Here is a 16,871-nt window from a genome sequence, read left to right as displayed (position 1 = left end):
GGGTGGGGGTGGGGCACTGCTGTTCTTAACCCTCACAGACCTCATGGCAGGTGGTTCTCAACAGCTCACTAGAGAACAGCTTGTAATTGCACACCTACCACATTTCTGCTGCATCCACCTCGGAAAAAGTGTCCTCCAAAGTTTGCACCAGTGCCTCTCACCCGCAGCCTAACCCAGAAATCCTGGGAAAAGTGGTTCCTGGCTTGCTCCGGCCTGAATGTTCGCGTCTTCACCATGGGCCTTCGGGGTAACTGGGTTTAGACAGCTCCGAAGGCGGGACATTCATGTGGGAACAGTGCCCTCCTTAGGAGAGAAAGGCAATCTAAGCGCGCAGCCGGAGGACCCTGAGGCAATAACAGCAAACACTGCTGTGCTAGATGCCAGGGCTTGTCTGACTGACTAGCCGTGTCACCTCTCTACGACAGGGACCGTTCGTTCACCCTCTCCTGGTCGGCGCCCACAGGTCAGAGAGAGACACACAAACGGAACAATCCCCCTTCTCTCCTCTCTACGAGTCTGCACACGTCGTCTTTGCAAATAGAAGTCTTTGCAGGCCCGTGCGTTAGGACCGACAGTACAGTGACCGCGCCGTGCTCATTAGGTCTGCCGCGCGACCCCCATGCAGACACACGTCCCGCCTTGCAGGACACGCGGGTGCAGCCGCGGCCCTGCGCGCGCTACAACACCCGGCCGGCCCCGGAACTCCGCTCCCCTCCGCGCCGCCCTTCCGTCGTAACGCGACGCTGCCTCGACACTGGCCGCCCTGGGCCAGATCGCGCGCCGCCCGCACGCCCCCTAAGGCGGAGGCTCCCACAGGGAGAAGCACTCCCGCCTTTCAGCCTGAAAGACGGGGGCTCCGCCGGAAAAGGCGTGGGGACCAAGGCGTCCTCAGCCCGCCCCTACCCCCATTTTAACCAATCCCAGCGCGCGCCCCTGATGCCAGCCAATGGGGGCTCAGGGCGGCGTGGCAACGCGCGCCCGCGGCGGGCGGCAGTAAGGGCGAGTTGCGGGTTCGGCGATGGCAGGCCGGCGCGGAGCCCTCATCGTGCTGGAAGGCATGGACCGCGCCGGCAAGAGCACACAGTGCCGCAAGTTGGTGGCCGCGCTGTCCGCCGCCGGCCACCGTGCCGAGCTGCTGCGCTTCCCCGGTGGGTAGGGCGCGCGGGCGGGCCTGGCGGGCAGTGAGGAGCCGCAGGGCGGGAGAGGTTGGGCAGCGGCGGCCGGGCGACTGGACCACCCGGGGGAGCAGGGGGAACCCCGGTCCGGGGACCGGGTGTGTCCACCGTGTTCGCCCTGTCCTTCAGTGTTCGTGGTGTGGGCGGGTTGAGGTATCTCATCCGAAGCTGTCTGATGAAGAAGGAACCCAGCCACGTGCAGAGATGGTTTACCTGGAGCCGTGGGAGGCCACCGTCGGTGTTCTCATGTTATTCCAGATGGTTTGATGCATCTGTGCTTTTACATTTTTGCACAGCTGTACTGATCTGTAATTGATGAGCAGCAGAGCGCACATGTGGGAAGGGTGTGGTAGATGACTTTAGACGTAATTGTACACACATGGAACTGTCTTCACACTCAAGACCCCAAAAGTTTGCTGGTGCTGTTTTGTAATCCACATCTCTGGTTTTGCTGTTTACGGCTTTTTTTTTTTTTCTGAGATGCAGTTTTAATGATATTAAAAGAGAACTGAGCCTGACCAGGCGGTGGCGCAGTGGATAGAGCGTGGGAATGGGACGCAGAGGACCCTGGTTGGAATCCCCGAGGTTGCTGGCTTGAGCCCAACGTGACTGTCTTGAGCAAGGGGTCACTCGGTCCGCTGGCGCCCCGCCCCCTGTCCCCCCCCCCCCCCGTCAAGACACCTATGAGAAAGCAATGAACAACTAAAGTGCCGCAATGAAGAATTGATGCTTCTCATCTCTCTCCCTGCCTACCTGTCTGTCCCTCTCTCTGTCTCTCTCACTGTCTCTCTTGCTAAACATATAGGGGTTGCTGCAGGCATTTCCTGGCATGGGGTTGCCTGCGCCTGGACATGTTCAGACTAGCATATCTTGGTTTATTGCCTTTGGTCACAGACTGTCTCCCTTTCCTAACCCTCAGGTCCCTTGTGATGGCTTTGTCCCAAGGACATTTCTCAACCTGCCCAGGGCAGGAGTAGTTGCTTAAGGTGAAGTGGAGGTTGGGTGAGGGAGATGCTTAATGAAGAAGTTGCCCTAGTGAGAGGTTGGGTGCGGGGAATTTGAGTTTAAAGGCACCCTGGACCCAAACCTAACAGAAACAAACTTAGAAAAAAAGATAAACTGGCTGTGCTTTTTTTTTCTGAAGTGAGAATGGGGAGGCAGAGAGACAGACTCCCGCGTGTGCCTAACAGGGACCCCCCCCCCCGCATGCCCACCAGGGGGCGATGCTCTGCCCATCTGGGGCATTGCTCTGTTGCAACCAGAGCCATTCTAGCACCTGAAGCAGAAGCCACGGAGCCATCCTCAGCACCCAGGCCAACTTTGCTCCAATGGAGCCTTGGCTGTGGGAGGGGAAGAGAGAGATAGAGAGGAAGGAGAGGGGGAAGGGTGGAGAAGCAGATGGGCGCTTCTGTGTGCCCTGGCCGGGAATTGAACCTGGGACTTCCACACGCGGGGCCAACACTCTACCACTGAGCAAACCGGCCAGGGCCAAACTGACCGTACTTTATATGAACTCAAGTTCCCAAGAGCCTCGTATGGAAGGTTACTTGAAAGTGCTTATAAAAATATCAATATTCAGATAATAGACAGCTTAAGCTTAAGGCTTACAAAACAAGGATAAGGAAATGGGAGAAATGTGTTTTAAATATCATTTTGCCTGACCTGTGGTGGCGCAGTGGATAAAGCGTCGACCTGGAAATGCTGAGGTCGCCGGTTCGAAACCCTGGGCTTACCTGGTCAAGACACGTATGGGAGTTGATGCTTCCAGCTCCTCCCCCCTTCTCTCTCTCCTCTCCCTCTCTGTCTCTCTCCTCTCTAAAAATGAATTTAAAAAATTTTTTTTAAAATATAAATATCATTTTACTCTTTTTTTTTTTTTTAACACATGCTCCTGCCGAGAGATGGGGAGGAAGAGAGATGAGAAGCATCAGTTTACAGCAGGGGTCCCCAAACTACGGCCCCGCGGGCCGCATGAGGCCCCCTGAGGCCATTTATCCGGCCCCCGCTGCACTTCTGGAAGGGGCACCTCTTTCATTGGTGGTCAGTGAGAGGAGCATAGTTCCCATTGAAATACTGGTCAGTTTGTTGATTTAAATTTACTTGTTCTTTATTTTAAATATTGTATTTGTTCCCGTTTTGTTTTTTTACTTTAAAATAAGATATATGCAGTGTGCATAGGGATTTGTTCATAGTTTTTTTTTATAATCCGGCCCTCCCAACGGTCTGCGGGACAGTGAACTGGCCCCCTGTGTAAAAAGTTTGGGGACCCCTGGTTTACAGTTACCACACTTTAGTTCATTGATTGCTTGTCATACTGCCTTGGGGAGGGTCCAGCCGAGACAGTGACTGTGGGATCATGTTGATGGTCCCACGCTCAAGCAGGCGACCCTGAGCTCAAGCAGGATGAGCCCTTGCTCAAGCAGGCAATCTTGGAGTTTCGAACCTGGGACCTCAGCATTCCAGGTTGTTGCTCTATCCACCTTAGGTCAGGCAATATCGTCCTAATCTTTAAGCCAACCATTCTACAAATGTTAGAAATACTTCCTTTGTGGTAACTTTCTTCTACCTGAGTTCCTTTTTCCTAAGGTATTTTCACGCCAGTGTGTCTGCGTACTGCTGCATTTCTTAGGGCAACTCTTATGCCTTCAGAGAAAGGTCTGAACCTGTCTAGAATGTAAAAAAAAAAAACAATCTCAAGCTCAGACTTGAGTCTAGGACCAGAAGTTTAGCTCAAATTGTTCTGATTTAGATGGAAAGCCTCAGTTTTGTATGTTTCTCTCTCTTCATTTTTTTTTTTTTTTCTTTTTAGAAAGATCAACTGAAATTGGCAAGCTTCTCAGTTCTTACTTGGAAAAGAAGAGTGACGTGGAGGATCACTCAGTGCACCTGCTTTTCTCTGCAAACCGCTGGGAACAAGTGTAAAAGCATTGCCCCCCCCCCCCCCCCCCCCAGTGCTTTGCTTCCTCTTGTGATTCAAGACGGGATGGATGCAGCTCTTGACTCAGAGGTGTTTCGAGTGGTGCGGGAGGCTGAACCTTTACAGGGTCCTGTAGTCACCATTCCTGTGACCGGGTCTAATCACTGGGCACTCCCCCAGAGCACTGATAGATGCTTTCTCTTTCTTCTGCCCACCCCCCTTTGTAATTCTTTTTTTTTATTTTATTTTATTTTATTTTTTTGTATTTTTCTGAAGCTGGAAACGGAGAGAGACAGTCAGACAGACTCCCGCATGCGCCCGACCAGGATCCACCCGGCACGCCCACCAGGGGCGACGCTCTGCCCACCAGGGGGCGATGCTTTGCCCCTCCGTGGCATCGCTCTGCCGCGACCAGAGCCACTCTAGCGCCTGGGGCAGAGGCCAAGGAGCCATCCCCAGCGCCCGGGCCATCTTTGCTCCAATGGAGCCTTGGCTGCGGGAGGGGAAGAGAGAGACAGAGAGGAAGGGGAGGGTGGAGAAGCAAATGGGCGCTTCTCCTATGTGCCCTGGCCGGGAATTGAACCCCGGGTCCCCCCGCACGCCAGGCCGACGCTCTACCACTGAGCCAACCGGCCAGGGCCCCCTTTATAATTCTTTAGATAGCTTTAGGTAGACAGAAAAGCCATTCAAAGAGTACTGACTGAGTCGCCCCATACCCCTGTCCCTTCCTCCTGCTCCCCCGTAGTTCTCTTTATTTCTTCAGTTAACTGAAGTTTGCAGTTTAGGTTGGTGTTTCATCCTCTCCCACTCCCTTTTTGTTTGACATCATCTTAGAGCCCTTCTCCCAACACTGAACTGTTGACTGAACAGTAGCCTGTGCTTTCCCAGGCTCTTGTTTCCATTCACACGGATGTAGGTAGCACATCACTACAGTTGGTTGGTTGTGTATAAATGGGATCCCTTGTACAAGTCATACAGCAACTGCTTTCTCACTGCCTTGCAGACCTCTGACAGCGGAGGGAGGCCGCTCTCCCTCCCTCTTTGCCAGCGCTGCAGGCTGCTCTCCAGAAGGGCATCTACAGCAGTACTAATGGGTGTTCAGGGGTTCTTACAAGCAAGCCCACTCTGCTCTCTGCTTGGCTTACTGTCTTGCTTGGAAAGCCCTTCCCTACTCGAAGACACCAAGACCGTTTTTACAGTTGGACATTGCCACTTATAGACATAGTTGTTCTGAATTTTGCTTTTTGTGGCTTTGTAGAAAAGTAATATAGGCCCAGTTCAAAATGAGTAATCATGCTAGCTACTTCCTAAATAGTGATCTCATCCCCCTGTACAGAGGACCATGTGTCTGTTGTCCCTCTGTTCTGCCACAGACCCCCATGCCCTGCAGATCATTCGAGCCACTTCCATCAGACTACGGTTTCTGAGACTGGAAAGGCCTTGGGTGACAGGTACCAACTTCACAAGTGGCACCACTGCCCACTGTCATTGTGACCTTGGTCTTGCCAAACCCTCAGCCACAGCTTCAATGTTGGCACAGTAGTGTCCCTGACAGGTCATGTGAAGTGGACCAGGCAGCCTGCGAACAAGTGCTTGGTAAGCCTCGACTGTTTTGAATTCATCCTGATGCTTGGAGCACTTTGTGAGGAAATTAGTTATTTCCTCAAAGCCATTTAATTTTTTACCCTTAGCTTTGCTTCATCTGAACTGGGTTGGTGGTGGGCCCTGCAGATATCTTATACAATGGGGAGTAACGTCCTTCAGACCCCTTCTTATTTCTGTGGCCTTAAACATCTCTGTGTAGGAATTCATGCCTGTAAATAAGTGATTTCTCTTCCCTTAGCAATTTTGTACCCTACCTGTTTTAGTTTTTTTTTTTTTTTAAGGTGAGAAGAGGGGAGACAGTGAGGCAGACTTCTGCATGCACCCCAACTGGGGTCCACCAGCAGCCAGTGCTCAAGTACCAAGCTATTTTTAGCACCTGAGGTTGTTGTGTTCCGATGGAGCTGTCCTCAATGCCCAGGGCCATGCTCAAACCAGTGGAGCCACTGGCGGTGGGAGGGGAAGAGGAAGGAAGGGTTGGGAAGCAGATGGTCACTTCTCCTTTGTGCCTTGATGGGGGATCTAACCTGGGACGTCCATATGCTGGGCTGAAGCTCTGTTCACTGAGCCACCAGCCAGGGCCTACTCCACCAATAATTTCAATCAACTGGAAGAGTTGTAAGAATAGTACCAAGAATTTCCAAATGCCCTTCACCAACCTTCACCTTTGATTAACACTTGCCACATTTATTATTTGCTTACTCTAAAACATTACAGGCCACCTGTACAGTGCTGCATTTGTCCGGTGTTTCCTCCCTAGTGGACGGGTTTGGATTCTGGCAGGAATGCCAGAGGCGATGTGACTTTGGGTCCTTAGGGGGTCAGGCAGGTGGAGAGGTGAGACACTGGCCATCCCTGACAGAGTCCTTGGATCACTGGTGAGGAGTGCTGGCCAGCCCCTTCCACTTAAGTGACTATCTTTCCTGTTGTAAATAATTAAAAGGGGAGATACTGCAAAATTATATAAATACCCCCTCAGCAAACTCTGAAACTCAGCTATGGATTTCATTAATATTCTCGTCGAAATCAGTCTTTGTGGTTTCACATGGTGACATCTCATTCCATTCTTTCTACGTTTCTTAGTTGGCACTTAATGTAAGGAAGAGCTTTCCTGTCTTCCTGTCCACCCATCGTTAGTGTAGACTCACAAAGTCCTTTTTACTCAGTCAATCACAAGCCATTTCTGTCATTTGCCGTGTTCCCAGGCCTCTTATTTTGAGAAGTTTTTGGTATAACGATGTTTAGGCTTGCCTGACCAGGCGGTGGCGCAGTGGATAGAGCGTTGGACTGGGATGCCGAGGACTCAGGTTCGAGACCCCGAGGTCGCCAGCTTGAGCATGGGCTCATCTGGTTTAAGCAAAAGCTCACCAGCTTGGACTCAAGGTCACTGGCTCAAGCAAGGGGTTACTTGGTCTGCTGAAGGCCCGTGGTCAAGGCACATATGAGAAAGCAATCAATGAACAACTAAGGTGTCTCAATGAGCAATAAAAAATTGATTGATGCTTCTCATCTCATCTCTCCATTCCTGTCTGTCTATCCCTCTCTGACACTCTCTCTGTCTCTGTAAAAAGAAACCAAAACAAAGAAAGATGTTTAGGCTCTCATGTTTTCTCCCATTCTAGCCTGGGAACCAGCTGTTCTTTTCTTGAAGTGGAGAGGAGTGTTTGGAAACCCAGCTTTTGGTGATAGGTGTGCTCACTCATAGTGGGGTGTCCCGTGTAGGCTTCTGCTGTGGACAGACCTACATGTGCTTATCGGCTCTGCCTCTGCCTGTTTATTTACTTGAGTCCCCTTACTGGTTTCACTTTCATGGTTTCAGTTACCTGTGGTCAACCACAGACTGAAAAGATTAAATAAAAAAGATTCCAGAAACAATTCAGAAGCTTTAAATTGAACACCGTTCTGAACAGCAGGATGAAATCTTAAGCTGTCTCCCCTCCCTCCCACGACGTGACTCATCCCTTGCCCAGCGTTTCCGTGCTGTGGACTCTGTTAGTCGCTTAGCAGCCACCTTGGTCACTATTTAATGATGCCCCAAAGCTGCATAGTAGGATGCTGGTGATCAGCATATGCCAAAGAACAGCCATAAGAAGGGCCTCCCTTAAGTGAAAGGTAAAAGATGAAAGTTCTCCATTCAAAGAAAGAAAAAAATTGTATGGTAAGTTATTTAGGGTAGGAACAAATCTATCCATGAAATTGTCTAATTTATAAACTAAAGTTTATTATAAGTATATCTATATACACACATGTAGGTGAAAAAAACAGTGTACAGGCCCTGGCCGGTTGGCTCAGTGGTAGAGCGTCGGCCTGGTGTGCAGAAGTCCCGGGTTCGATTCCCAGCCAGGGCACACAGGAGAAGCGCCCATCTGCTTCTCCACCCCTCCCCCTCTCCTTCCTCTGTCTCTCTCCCCCTCCTGCAGCCGGGGCTCCATTGGAGCAAAGATGGCCCAGGTGCTGGGGATGGCTCTGTGGCCTCTGCCTCAGGCGCTAGAGTGGCTCAGGTCGCTGCAACATAGCGACGCCCAGGATGGGCAGAGCGTCGCCCCTGGTGGGCGTGCCGGGTGGATCCCGGTCGGGCGCATGCGGGAGTCTGACTGTCTCTCCCCATTTCTAGCTTCAGAAAAATACAAAAAAAAACCCCAACAACAACAAAAAACAGTATACATAGGGTTTGGTACCACCTGTGGTTTCAGGCAACCACGGGGGGTCCTGGGATGTACCCCACGTGGATAAGGGTGGACGACTACATACCTGTGCTGACACCTGCTGTGGGTTCAGCGCCACAGGACTCCTGGCTCTTGGCATCTGCTCCCTGCAGTGCATTCCTCTAAGAGCCTGCGTAGTGGTCAAGGCTTGTTGCCCCTCTCTCCTTAGCTCAAGGGCATAGGGAGAGCTGTGTTCAAGTTTTGGGGGTAGGTTTTCTTACCTTCCCTGTGTGTTCATGTGGATACAGTTGGGTTCATTCAACTGTATACAATTTTAGGGTGTTATTTTTTTCGTGCTTGATTTTAGTGTTTGAATACATAAAACATTAAGTGTTTCTAAAAGTTAAAACCACACAAAATATGTCACTGCCCTACCCACCCATCCCCCTCTGTCTGACATCTGCCCTCCCCTCACCTATGGGGAAGTGTCCCCTACTGACTTCTTTTTAAACAAAAGCAGATGCTGTCATCCTGATTTGTTTGATCTTTATTAGTGACACATTAAGAGACTTGTTCCTATCCCCTTCTGGGCATCTTTCCCAATCTTTATGATTGCATCATCTCTGTTGAGTACGTGCCATATTTCACGTCTGCCGATTGGGTAGTTTTTCAATACTTGTGATATCAAATGAAGCTGCATCTTCCTGTTGCAGGTCTGACTCCCCGACCGCTACTCTTCTGTGAGCCTCCCTAGGTCACTGGTGGGAAACACCCTTTTGCTCCTAAGCCATGCTTCTTGCTAATGTCAGCCCTTTTCTGCACATTGTCCTAAGAAGCTGCTGTCACCTGGTGAGAACATCCTTGGCCTCCCCCCCCAGGCTGGAGGGCAGGAGCCCCCCTCCCCCCAGCATAACCTGGCTGGTCCACCACTCCACTCTCCTTACCCACCTTTGTCAGTGATATCTGTGATTCATGAGGGGACTTGTCTTCCACTTTGGGCTTCCCCGGGAGTACCTGTGTGGCGTCTTTTAAGAGAAGATCCGGAGCTTTTTAAGAATAAAGACACATGTCACTGGCTCAGAATTCCTCTTGGGTTATTATAGCATGACAGTTGAGCTGTGGAGCCAGGTCTGTAACTCAGAAGAATTTTCTGTTTTTTTAGGCCATTAATTAAGGAGAAGTTGAACCAGGGCATCACCTTGGTCATGGACAGATACGCGTTTTCCGGTGTCGCTTTCACCAGCGCCAAAGAGGTGAGCGCTGCGGCCAGTGGGATGCTGTCCGGTGTGTGACTGCCCAGAGCAGCAGTCCAGGCACGTGCGCCATGACATCACACTGGCGGCGAGGTCCGTGGTCATTTTGTTCGTTGCTGGAATCTGGTCTTTATCGAAAGGAAGGGCAAACATGTGTGTCCTGTAGCTGTTTCCACATCGCAGGTTTTCCGCGCTGGTCGCCAGTAGGGCTTTTCCTACGCGCCTTGTTTCCAGACCAGATGGCGAGAGCATCTGGCTGCTCTGATTTCCCTGGACCGTCCCTGGTAGAATGGTGGTGACTGCACTGCCCCGTTCATTCCTGGTTTGCTTGGTTTTTTTATTTAGAAAGTTTCAAATATGTATCAGCAGAGAAAATCAAACCGCCCAGTACTGTGACCCACCAGACACATCATTTGCTTTATAAATGTTTCAGTGCACATCCCCAGAATAACCTTTTAAAAACACCTCGCCTGACTGGTGGTGGTGCAGTGGATAAAGCATCAACCAGGAATGCCAGTTCAAAACCCCGAGGTTGCTGGTTTGAGCAGGGGAATTGTCCACATGACCCCAAAGCTTGCCACCTTGAGCTTGAGCAAGGGGACACTGGCTTGAGCAAGGGGACACTGGCTTGGCCCCAGTCAAGGCACGTATGAGAAGCTCAATATACAGTTCAAGTGAAAGCAACTATGAGTTGATGCTTCTCCCCGTATCTTCCCCCTTCATGTTTCTCTCTCACAAAAAAAAAAAGAAAAAAATATATGACCTGTGAACACTAAGTGATATCATCATTTGGTATTCACAGTTCCTCATTCCTCAGAAGCTGTTAGATTGAACCACTGTACTCGAAATATCTCTTAAATCTTTTCCTGTAGATAGTTTCCTGCATCTGTTTCTTTGCATGAAAACATTTTTTTTTTTTTTTTTGAGAAAGAGAGACAGGAACATCAAGCTGTTCCTGTATGTGCCCTGATTGGGAATCACACCGGCAACCTCTGCACTCCGGGATGATGCTCCAGCCAACCAAGCTGTCCAGCCAGGGCTTAATATTTATTGATTAAGAGAGACAGGAGGGGAGGGGGAAGGGAAGCACTCATTTGTTCCACTCAGCCGTGCATTCTTTGGTTGCTTTCCGTGTGTGCCCTGACGGAATCAAACTCACAACCATGTCCTTTTAGGACAATGCTCTTAACCGACAGCTAACCAGCCAGGGCCTGGAAACTTTCTTGATGTCATTTTCGTAAGGCTTCTTCGGAGGTCCTCTCAGGGCAGATGTCTGGTCACCCCGTGTGATAACAGCCCAATGACGATTAATTCATGAGGGGCTGCCTGACCGGGCGGTGGCGCAGTGGATAGAGTGTTGGACTGGGATGCGGAGGACCCAAGTTTGAGACCCCGAGGTCACCAGCTTGAGCGTGGGCTCATCTGGTTTGAGCAAGACTCACCAGCTTGGACCCAAGGTTGCTGGTTCAAGCAAGGGGTTACTCGGTCTGCTGTAGCCCCATAGTCAGGGCACATATGAGAAAGCAATCAATGAACAGCCAAAGTGCCCCAACGAAAAACTGATGATTGATGCTTCTCATCACTCCGTTCCTGTCTGTCCCTGTCTATCCCTCTCTCTGACTCTCACTCTGTCTCTGTAAAAAAAAATAAAAATCATGAGGGGCTGCAGAAGGATAACCTTTAATTCTGCCAGTTCTCCCCAGCTGGCTGGAACGCTCCCTTCAAGGACAGCTTCCTGGGAAGCTCCAGCCACTCGGTTTCACCTGTGAAAGGAGAACCTGACAAATGGCTGACACGCTGTCTGTGGGCTGGTCCCTCACGTCCTGCTGCTGGGCTGCGGAGGCCAGAAAAGGGCTGGCAGGCTCGGTGCTTAGCTTGAAGGTGGTGTGGACCTCGAGCGAGCAGCCCTGGACTCGGCTGGGTTATAACCCTACACCAGGGCTGTGGCTGTGAGCCGTGGCCTTTCTGGTCCTGCGTTTTCCTCCAGAGACACGGACACTTTTTAGTTGGTGGCACAAGGAAGAGGAAACAGCATGGCGGGTCTCCAGGAGTGCTGGGCTTTCCTCTCCCTGGAAGGAGGATGCACCCCGGGCAGTGTGCAGGCGGAAGGGCAGGACCCTGGGCCCTGCTCCCATCCCTGGCCCACCTGCTCTGCCCCACGGCTTCTGTGCCTGGTGGGCCTCTCCCTCTGCCTGGCCAGAGGGTGTGGGGCTGCCTCAGCGCGACCACTTTAGTTAGCATGGGCTGCGAGGGAGGAGCCCACGGGCCACGGGCCTTCTGTCCACTTTCAAACGTGCTCACCAAGTCAGACCAGAAGGAGGTGGCGTGGGAAACAACATTCGTGACCTAAAAAAATCAAAAGCCGATACTGGGTGAGGATCCTCACTTCCTGGTGTCTCAGCAATTGGTAGCTTATTTTTCCAGTTTTCTGTGACTTTTAAAACCACACATTAGACCCCATGCAGTTCTTGCTCTGACTGCTGGTTTCCTTGTTGCAGAACTTCTCCCTGCATTGGTGCAAGCAGCCGGACGTGGGCCTCCCCAAACCGGACCTGGTCGTGTTCCTTCAGCTGCGGTTGGCAGAGGCAGTGGAGCGGGGCGGGTTCGGCTGCGAGCGCTACGAGAACCAGGCCTTCCAGGAGCGGGCTCTGCGATGCTTCCACCAGCTCATGGAGGACACGACCCTGAACTGGAAGGTGAGTCACCCACAGTGCTAATGCACACAGGGGCGCGGGCACCCTAGGATCCTGATCCTCAGTGGCTTCCCACGGCACAGGAAATGGGTGCCTTGCGGGCAGGTTGACAGAGACCCACAGCAGCATCCTCCCTGGTGGGCCCTTTCCAGAGCTGACCACCCAGTGGGTTCCTGTCCTCCGGTGGGCCTCTGCCTTGTGACTGTTAAATGGACATGAAATCCCTGAGTCACTCTTCTCATCACCCTCCCTGCCCATCAGAAGAATAACACTTGAGTTTGTGGCCTGTGATTAGGTCCTTTCCTCGGAAGTTGGGTCTTACCCACTTTGGGGGTCAGCCCTTAGTCCACTCCCTTTTGGCTGCTAGGGTCAGAGGCTGCCTCCCTTCTGACCCTCGTTCTGCACAGTTCCAGCCCCAGGGTGTGCCTGCACCACTTGTGGGGAACACCTGTGTCCACACTAGCTACCAGGCACGAGACGGCTCCTGGCTGCTGGCTTGGTCTGGGTGCTCAAGCCCAACATGCCCCTGCTTGGCCCTCTCCTGTACTGGGGCTCTCCCCTACCCTGGTGCCAGGCAGCTGGTACCCTGGCCTGGCACCAAGTGCTACCCTCCTCCTCCCCCCCTGCAGACGGGCCACTGTCCTGCCCGCGACACCAAGGCTGACCCAGCACTGCCGTCTCTCGGGCACCCCAAGTGCCTGGGCTCTGGGGTCCAACAGTGCAGCAGGTGCCACCTCAGGCCTGCAGAGCCGCTTTCCTGTTGACCAGGTCCCCCGTCGGCCACGCACTGCGCCTGCTGCTGTGTGGAAGGTTAAGCTGTTGGCCCTTCACCTGCGTGTGCTTCCTACCTCCCTGCTCGCTGCTGAGCTGCGTGTCCCGACTGGGGCGAGCAAGGGCTCCCTCTCCCCGCGATGGAGTTAGCACGGAGCCTCTGGTAGCCGTCGCTCACACTTGGAGCGTCTCACTAAACCTGGGGGTCAGTTCCACACGGTTTAAATGATTTTTAAACTCATTTATAACACATTTCAACATCTACAAGGAACAAGCCAGGAATGTAGAGAAGTAGGAATGTGAATCAGGAAACATTGTTTTTTTTTTCTCTTCATCTTCTTCTTTTTCCAAGTGAGAGGAGGGCACATAGAGAGACAGACTCCCGTGTGTCCCTCGACCAGGATCCACCTGGCAACCCCCACCTGGGCCCATGCTCGCAACCGAGCTATTTTTAGCACCTGAGGCAGAGGCTCCACGGAGCCACTCAGTGGCCGTGACTGATGCTGGAACCAGTCAAGCCATGGCTGCAGGAGGGGAAGAAAGGTATGGGGGGAAGCAGATGGTCACTTCTCCTGTGTGTCCTGACCAGGAGTCAAACCACACATCCACACATTGGGCCAACACTCGACCACTGAGCCAACCGGCCAGGGCCACAAAGGACACGCAGATACTCATCTCTCCTTCCAAGTTTTCAACATGTTTCATCTCCCTCAGCCCTAAGAACTTCCTTTTTTCCTGTAGGGAAGATCTCCTGGCATAGAATTCTCAGCTTTTATCTGAAAGTTTTTTGTTCTTTTTGGCATTATTTTAAAAAATGTTTAAGCAATAAGACACTCAAAATGGCAAGGATAGCCTGGCTGGATAGCTCGGTTGGTTAGAACATCGTCCCAAAGCGCAGAGGTTGCTGGTTTGATCCTCAGTCAAGGCACATACAGGAGCATAGCACATAGATGTTCCTTTTTCTCTCTCCTCTCTTGCTAAAGTTAAAAAAAAAAAAAAGTAGCAAGGACAGTACAAAAAAAAAACTCCCCTAGGACCATCTGAGAATAAATTGGTACTTAACACCCTCATGCCGTCCATAGTCAGTGGTCTGGGCTGGTTCTGTGCGGCTGGAACAGTGGCCAGTGAGGTGACCTTCGGGGCGTACTTACGTGGGGTCCCAGGGATCTGGGGGAAATCTTTCTCATTCCTGCTAGTCAAACCTCATGAAATGGTTCGGTTTTTCTGACTACGTCTATACTCCCAGGAGCTTTTCCAGAATTGGCTGTTCTTGGCCGAGACCCAGAATGATGGCGGGAGAGGGACTCGAGTCCCCGTCTTCCCTCCTGGTGGAGACCAGTTTCTCGAGGGTCGGCCCGTGCTTTCCGTGTGAGGGCGCAGCATTTAATGTGTGAGTGTTGTGGCCGAAGAGGTGCAGAAGTGTGGCCTAGAGTAGGCACTGCCCTTTCTGCCTCCTCCGCCAGATCTGAGCTTGTAACTCGTGGGGAAGGAGCGGGTGTGTGGGCACTTCGTGGACGTGTGCCTCACGGGGTCGGGCGGGGACCAGAAGCAGGGTGAGTATTTCTCCTGCATCTGGGCTGCAGCCTCGTCTCAAGGACACAAGCAAAGTCCTCACTGCCCAGCTAGGTCTGAGAAAGGCGTGGGGTGAAGGACCCCGGGGGGCCTGTGCCGTGCCCTTCAGAACCCCACCCCGTCTAAAATCCCCCATGCACTGGGAATGCTGAGAAGCATTAACTATCCTCTTTCTCCTTGCACCCCCACGGGAACAGATGGTCGACGCTTCCAAAAGCATCGAAGATGTCCACAAGGAGATCCGTACCCTGTCCGAGGACACCATCCGGGCCGCCGCACAGAGACCGCTGGGGCAGCTGTGGACGTAGACATGAAGGGACTCCCTCTCTGGCGTTCTGTGAGGTGGGAGCTGGGTGGAAGGTTCGGGGTGCAGACCAGGTGTTCACTTTGCACCACAAGGGGGCTGTGCCCAAGCTGACAGCAAGCAGAGCTGCAGGTCGACCTCTGAGCTGCAGGCACAGCCTCGTGGTCTCTCAGCCTTCCTTGGCTGCTTTTACCCTGAGAACTTACCGAGCTTTTTCCTGAAACTTAATGATAACCATATCCAAGCCATTTCAAGATCACTGAAGTTGCAATCTGAGTTTACATGCACAAATAAAGATTAATTTGAAAGTGCATTGTGGGAGGCCTCCCTCTCCTTACGGTTCTTCTGGGAAGGAGGCCCTGTGCTGGGCCTGCTGGGCCTCCCTGGACATCCCCTCTCATCTGGACACCCACCCAGGCTCGGACGGTCTCAGCCTCGCACAGGCTCCAAGCACCTCGTGTGCTCGCCTTGCTGGGCCCAGCCAGCCGTGTCCTAAGGTGTGACATCCTGTCTCATCTGAACACAGCTTGTAGCTTTGCTGTTCTTCCCATTGTGGTCCTGAATTCCACGACTGTGACCTTTTCCGTCTCGTCCTAAACTGCTCTGAGATCGGATGTTCCCTGTCCTTCCCCAGGAGAACCCTCCCAGGGCCGCACAGGGACCCTGTCTGTACAGACGGCAGCTGTGGGTCAGTGCTCTCCCGAAGCCAGGACATTGCATGATGGGATACTTGCTTAGCCCGAGTTGTGAGGAGTAACAGGCCAGTTCTGATCGGGCTGGGGCAGAACCTGCATTGGCCAGGAATGTCCGGTACCGCAGTGACAGCCAGGCCCCAGTTTCCCCAACCAGGCAGGGTCCGCACTTGTCTGGGCTCCACAGACAAGGCTGCCTGTCGTGTCCATGTTACTCAGCAAGTGGGTGTGGACAGGATGTGCCCAGGCCGCCTGACCCTCTGTCCTGGTCCCTGCATAGCACCTTAAGGACACAAGACATAACAGAGGATGGGTCATGTCCACATGCTCAGGCCTGGGGGTGTGGTTCTGTCTACTCACAGGGGTTTTGGGAGCTCGCTGCAGCCCTGCTGATGGAGCGGGTCAGCCTCGGGCACCAGCACGTCCCCCACACCATGCTGTACACACTCAAAGGTCAGAAATCGAGGAGCCGCAATGGAGGAACAGCATTCAGGAATCACGTGCAAAGACGATTTTCATTAAGATGGAAAACCTAGCAACCTCCTCACCTGCCTGACTTTATAACTAAGCCCCGTCTGTACTGGACACCAGTAGCTGGCCTGCCTTGGTGGCCATGTCAGGTCCTTGGGCCGAGGCAGGCCGGTCTCAGCAACTGTCGGGGAGAGCTGGTTTTGGCAGGGGGCCTCGGTCAGAGGGCCAGAGGGAGCCACGCGCCAGGCACGGGCTAGGACAAGGGTGAGCATGGGTCCCTGCCACGGGCTAGGACCAGGGTGAGCATGGGTCCCTGCCACGGGCTAGGACCAGGGTGAGCATGGGTCCCAGCTGGAGCTGGGGAGGGCTATGGAAGCTGGACTAGAACTTTCTGGCGCGGATCAGGATGTGGGGGTGAGGTGGAGGTCGCAGTACAGACCACCCTCCAGGGGTTGCAGGGCGGAGGTGGGCAGGCTCCGGTCGGGAGAGGCCAGACCTGAGCAGAGTCCCACAGGCGTGGCAGTGGGGCTGGCTTGGAGGCAGAAACAGGCTGACCTCCAAATGAAGCCCATCTTATCTTCATAGATACAGCTTGTGTTGTCAAACAATCCCGGCCAGGGTGGTGACAGACATGGCCAAAGGGCTGCAGGCCCTTGAGCACCCTAAAGAAGGCTTTGGGACATTGTGGGTAGAATAATGGTCCCCAAAGACATCTGCATCCTCATCCCCAGAAACTGAATGGCATCTGCATAGCAGAGGGACCTTGAAATGGGAGG

The 16,871-nt window shown here is 52.8% G+C and overlaps 1 protein-coding gene across 1 annotated transcript; it reads left to right on the top strand.

Annotated features, from left to right (window-relative positions):
* The first annotated feature begins 970 nt into the window (after window positions 1–970).
* Window positions 971–15,934, top strand: DTYMK (deoxythymidylate kinase). The gene is made up of 5 exons (XM_066346092.1): window positions 971–1,148; window positions 3,985–4,093; window positions 9,502–9,592; window positions 12,091–12,288; window positions 14,826–15,934. The coding sequence occupies exons 1-5, from the start codon at window positions 1,019–1,021 to the stop codon at window positions 14,934–14,936; spliced, it is 639 nt and encodes a 212-aa protein (XP_066202189.1). The 5' UTR covers window positions 971–1,018; the 3' UTR covers window positions 14,937–15,934.
* The last annotated feature ends 937 nt before the right edge of the window (window positions 15,935–16,871 follow it).

The sequence above is a fragment of the Saccopteryx leptura genome, chromosome 7, assembly GCF_036850995.1.
Source record: "Saccopteryx leptura isolate mSacLep1 chromosome 7, mSacLep1_pri_phased_curated, whole genome shotgun sequence".
Lineage (NCBI taxonomy): Eukaryota > Metazoa > Chordata > Mammalia > Chiroptera > Emballonuridae > Saccopteryx > Saccopteryx leptura.
Note: the sequence above shows the minus strand (reverse complement) of the source record. Positions and strands in the feature narration are given on the sequence as shown.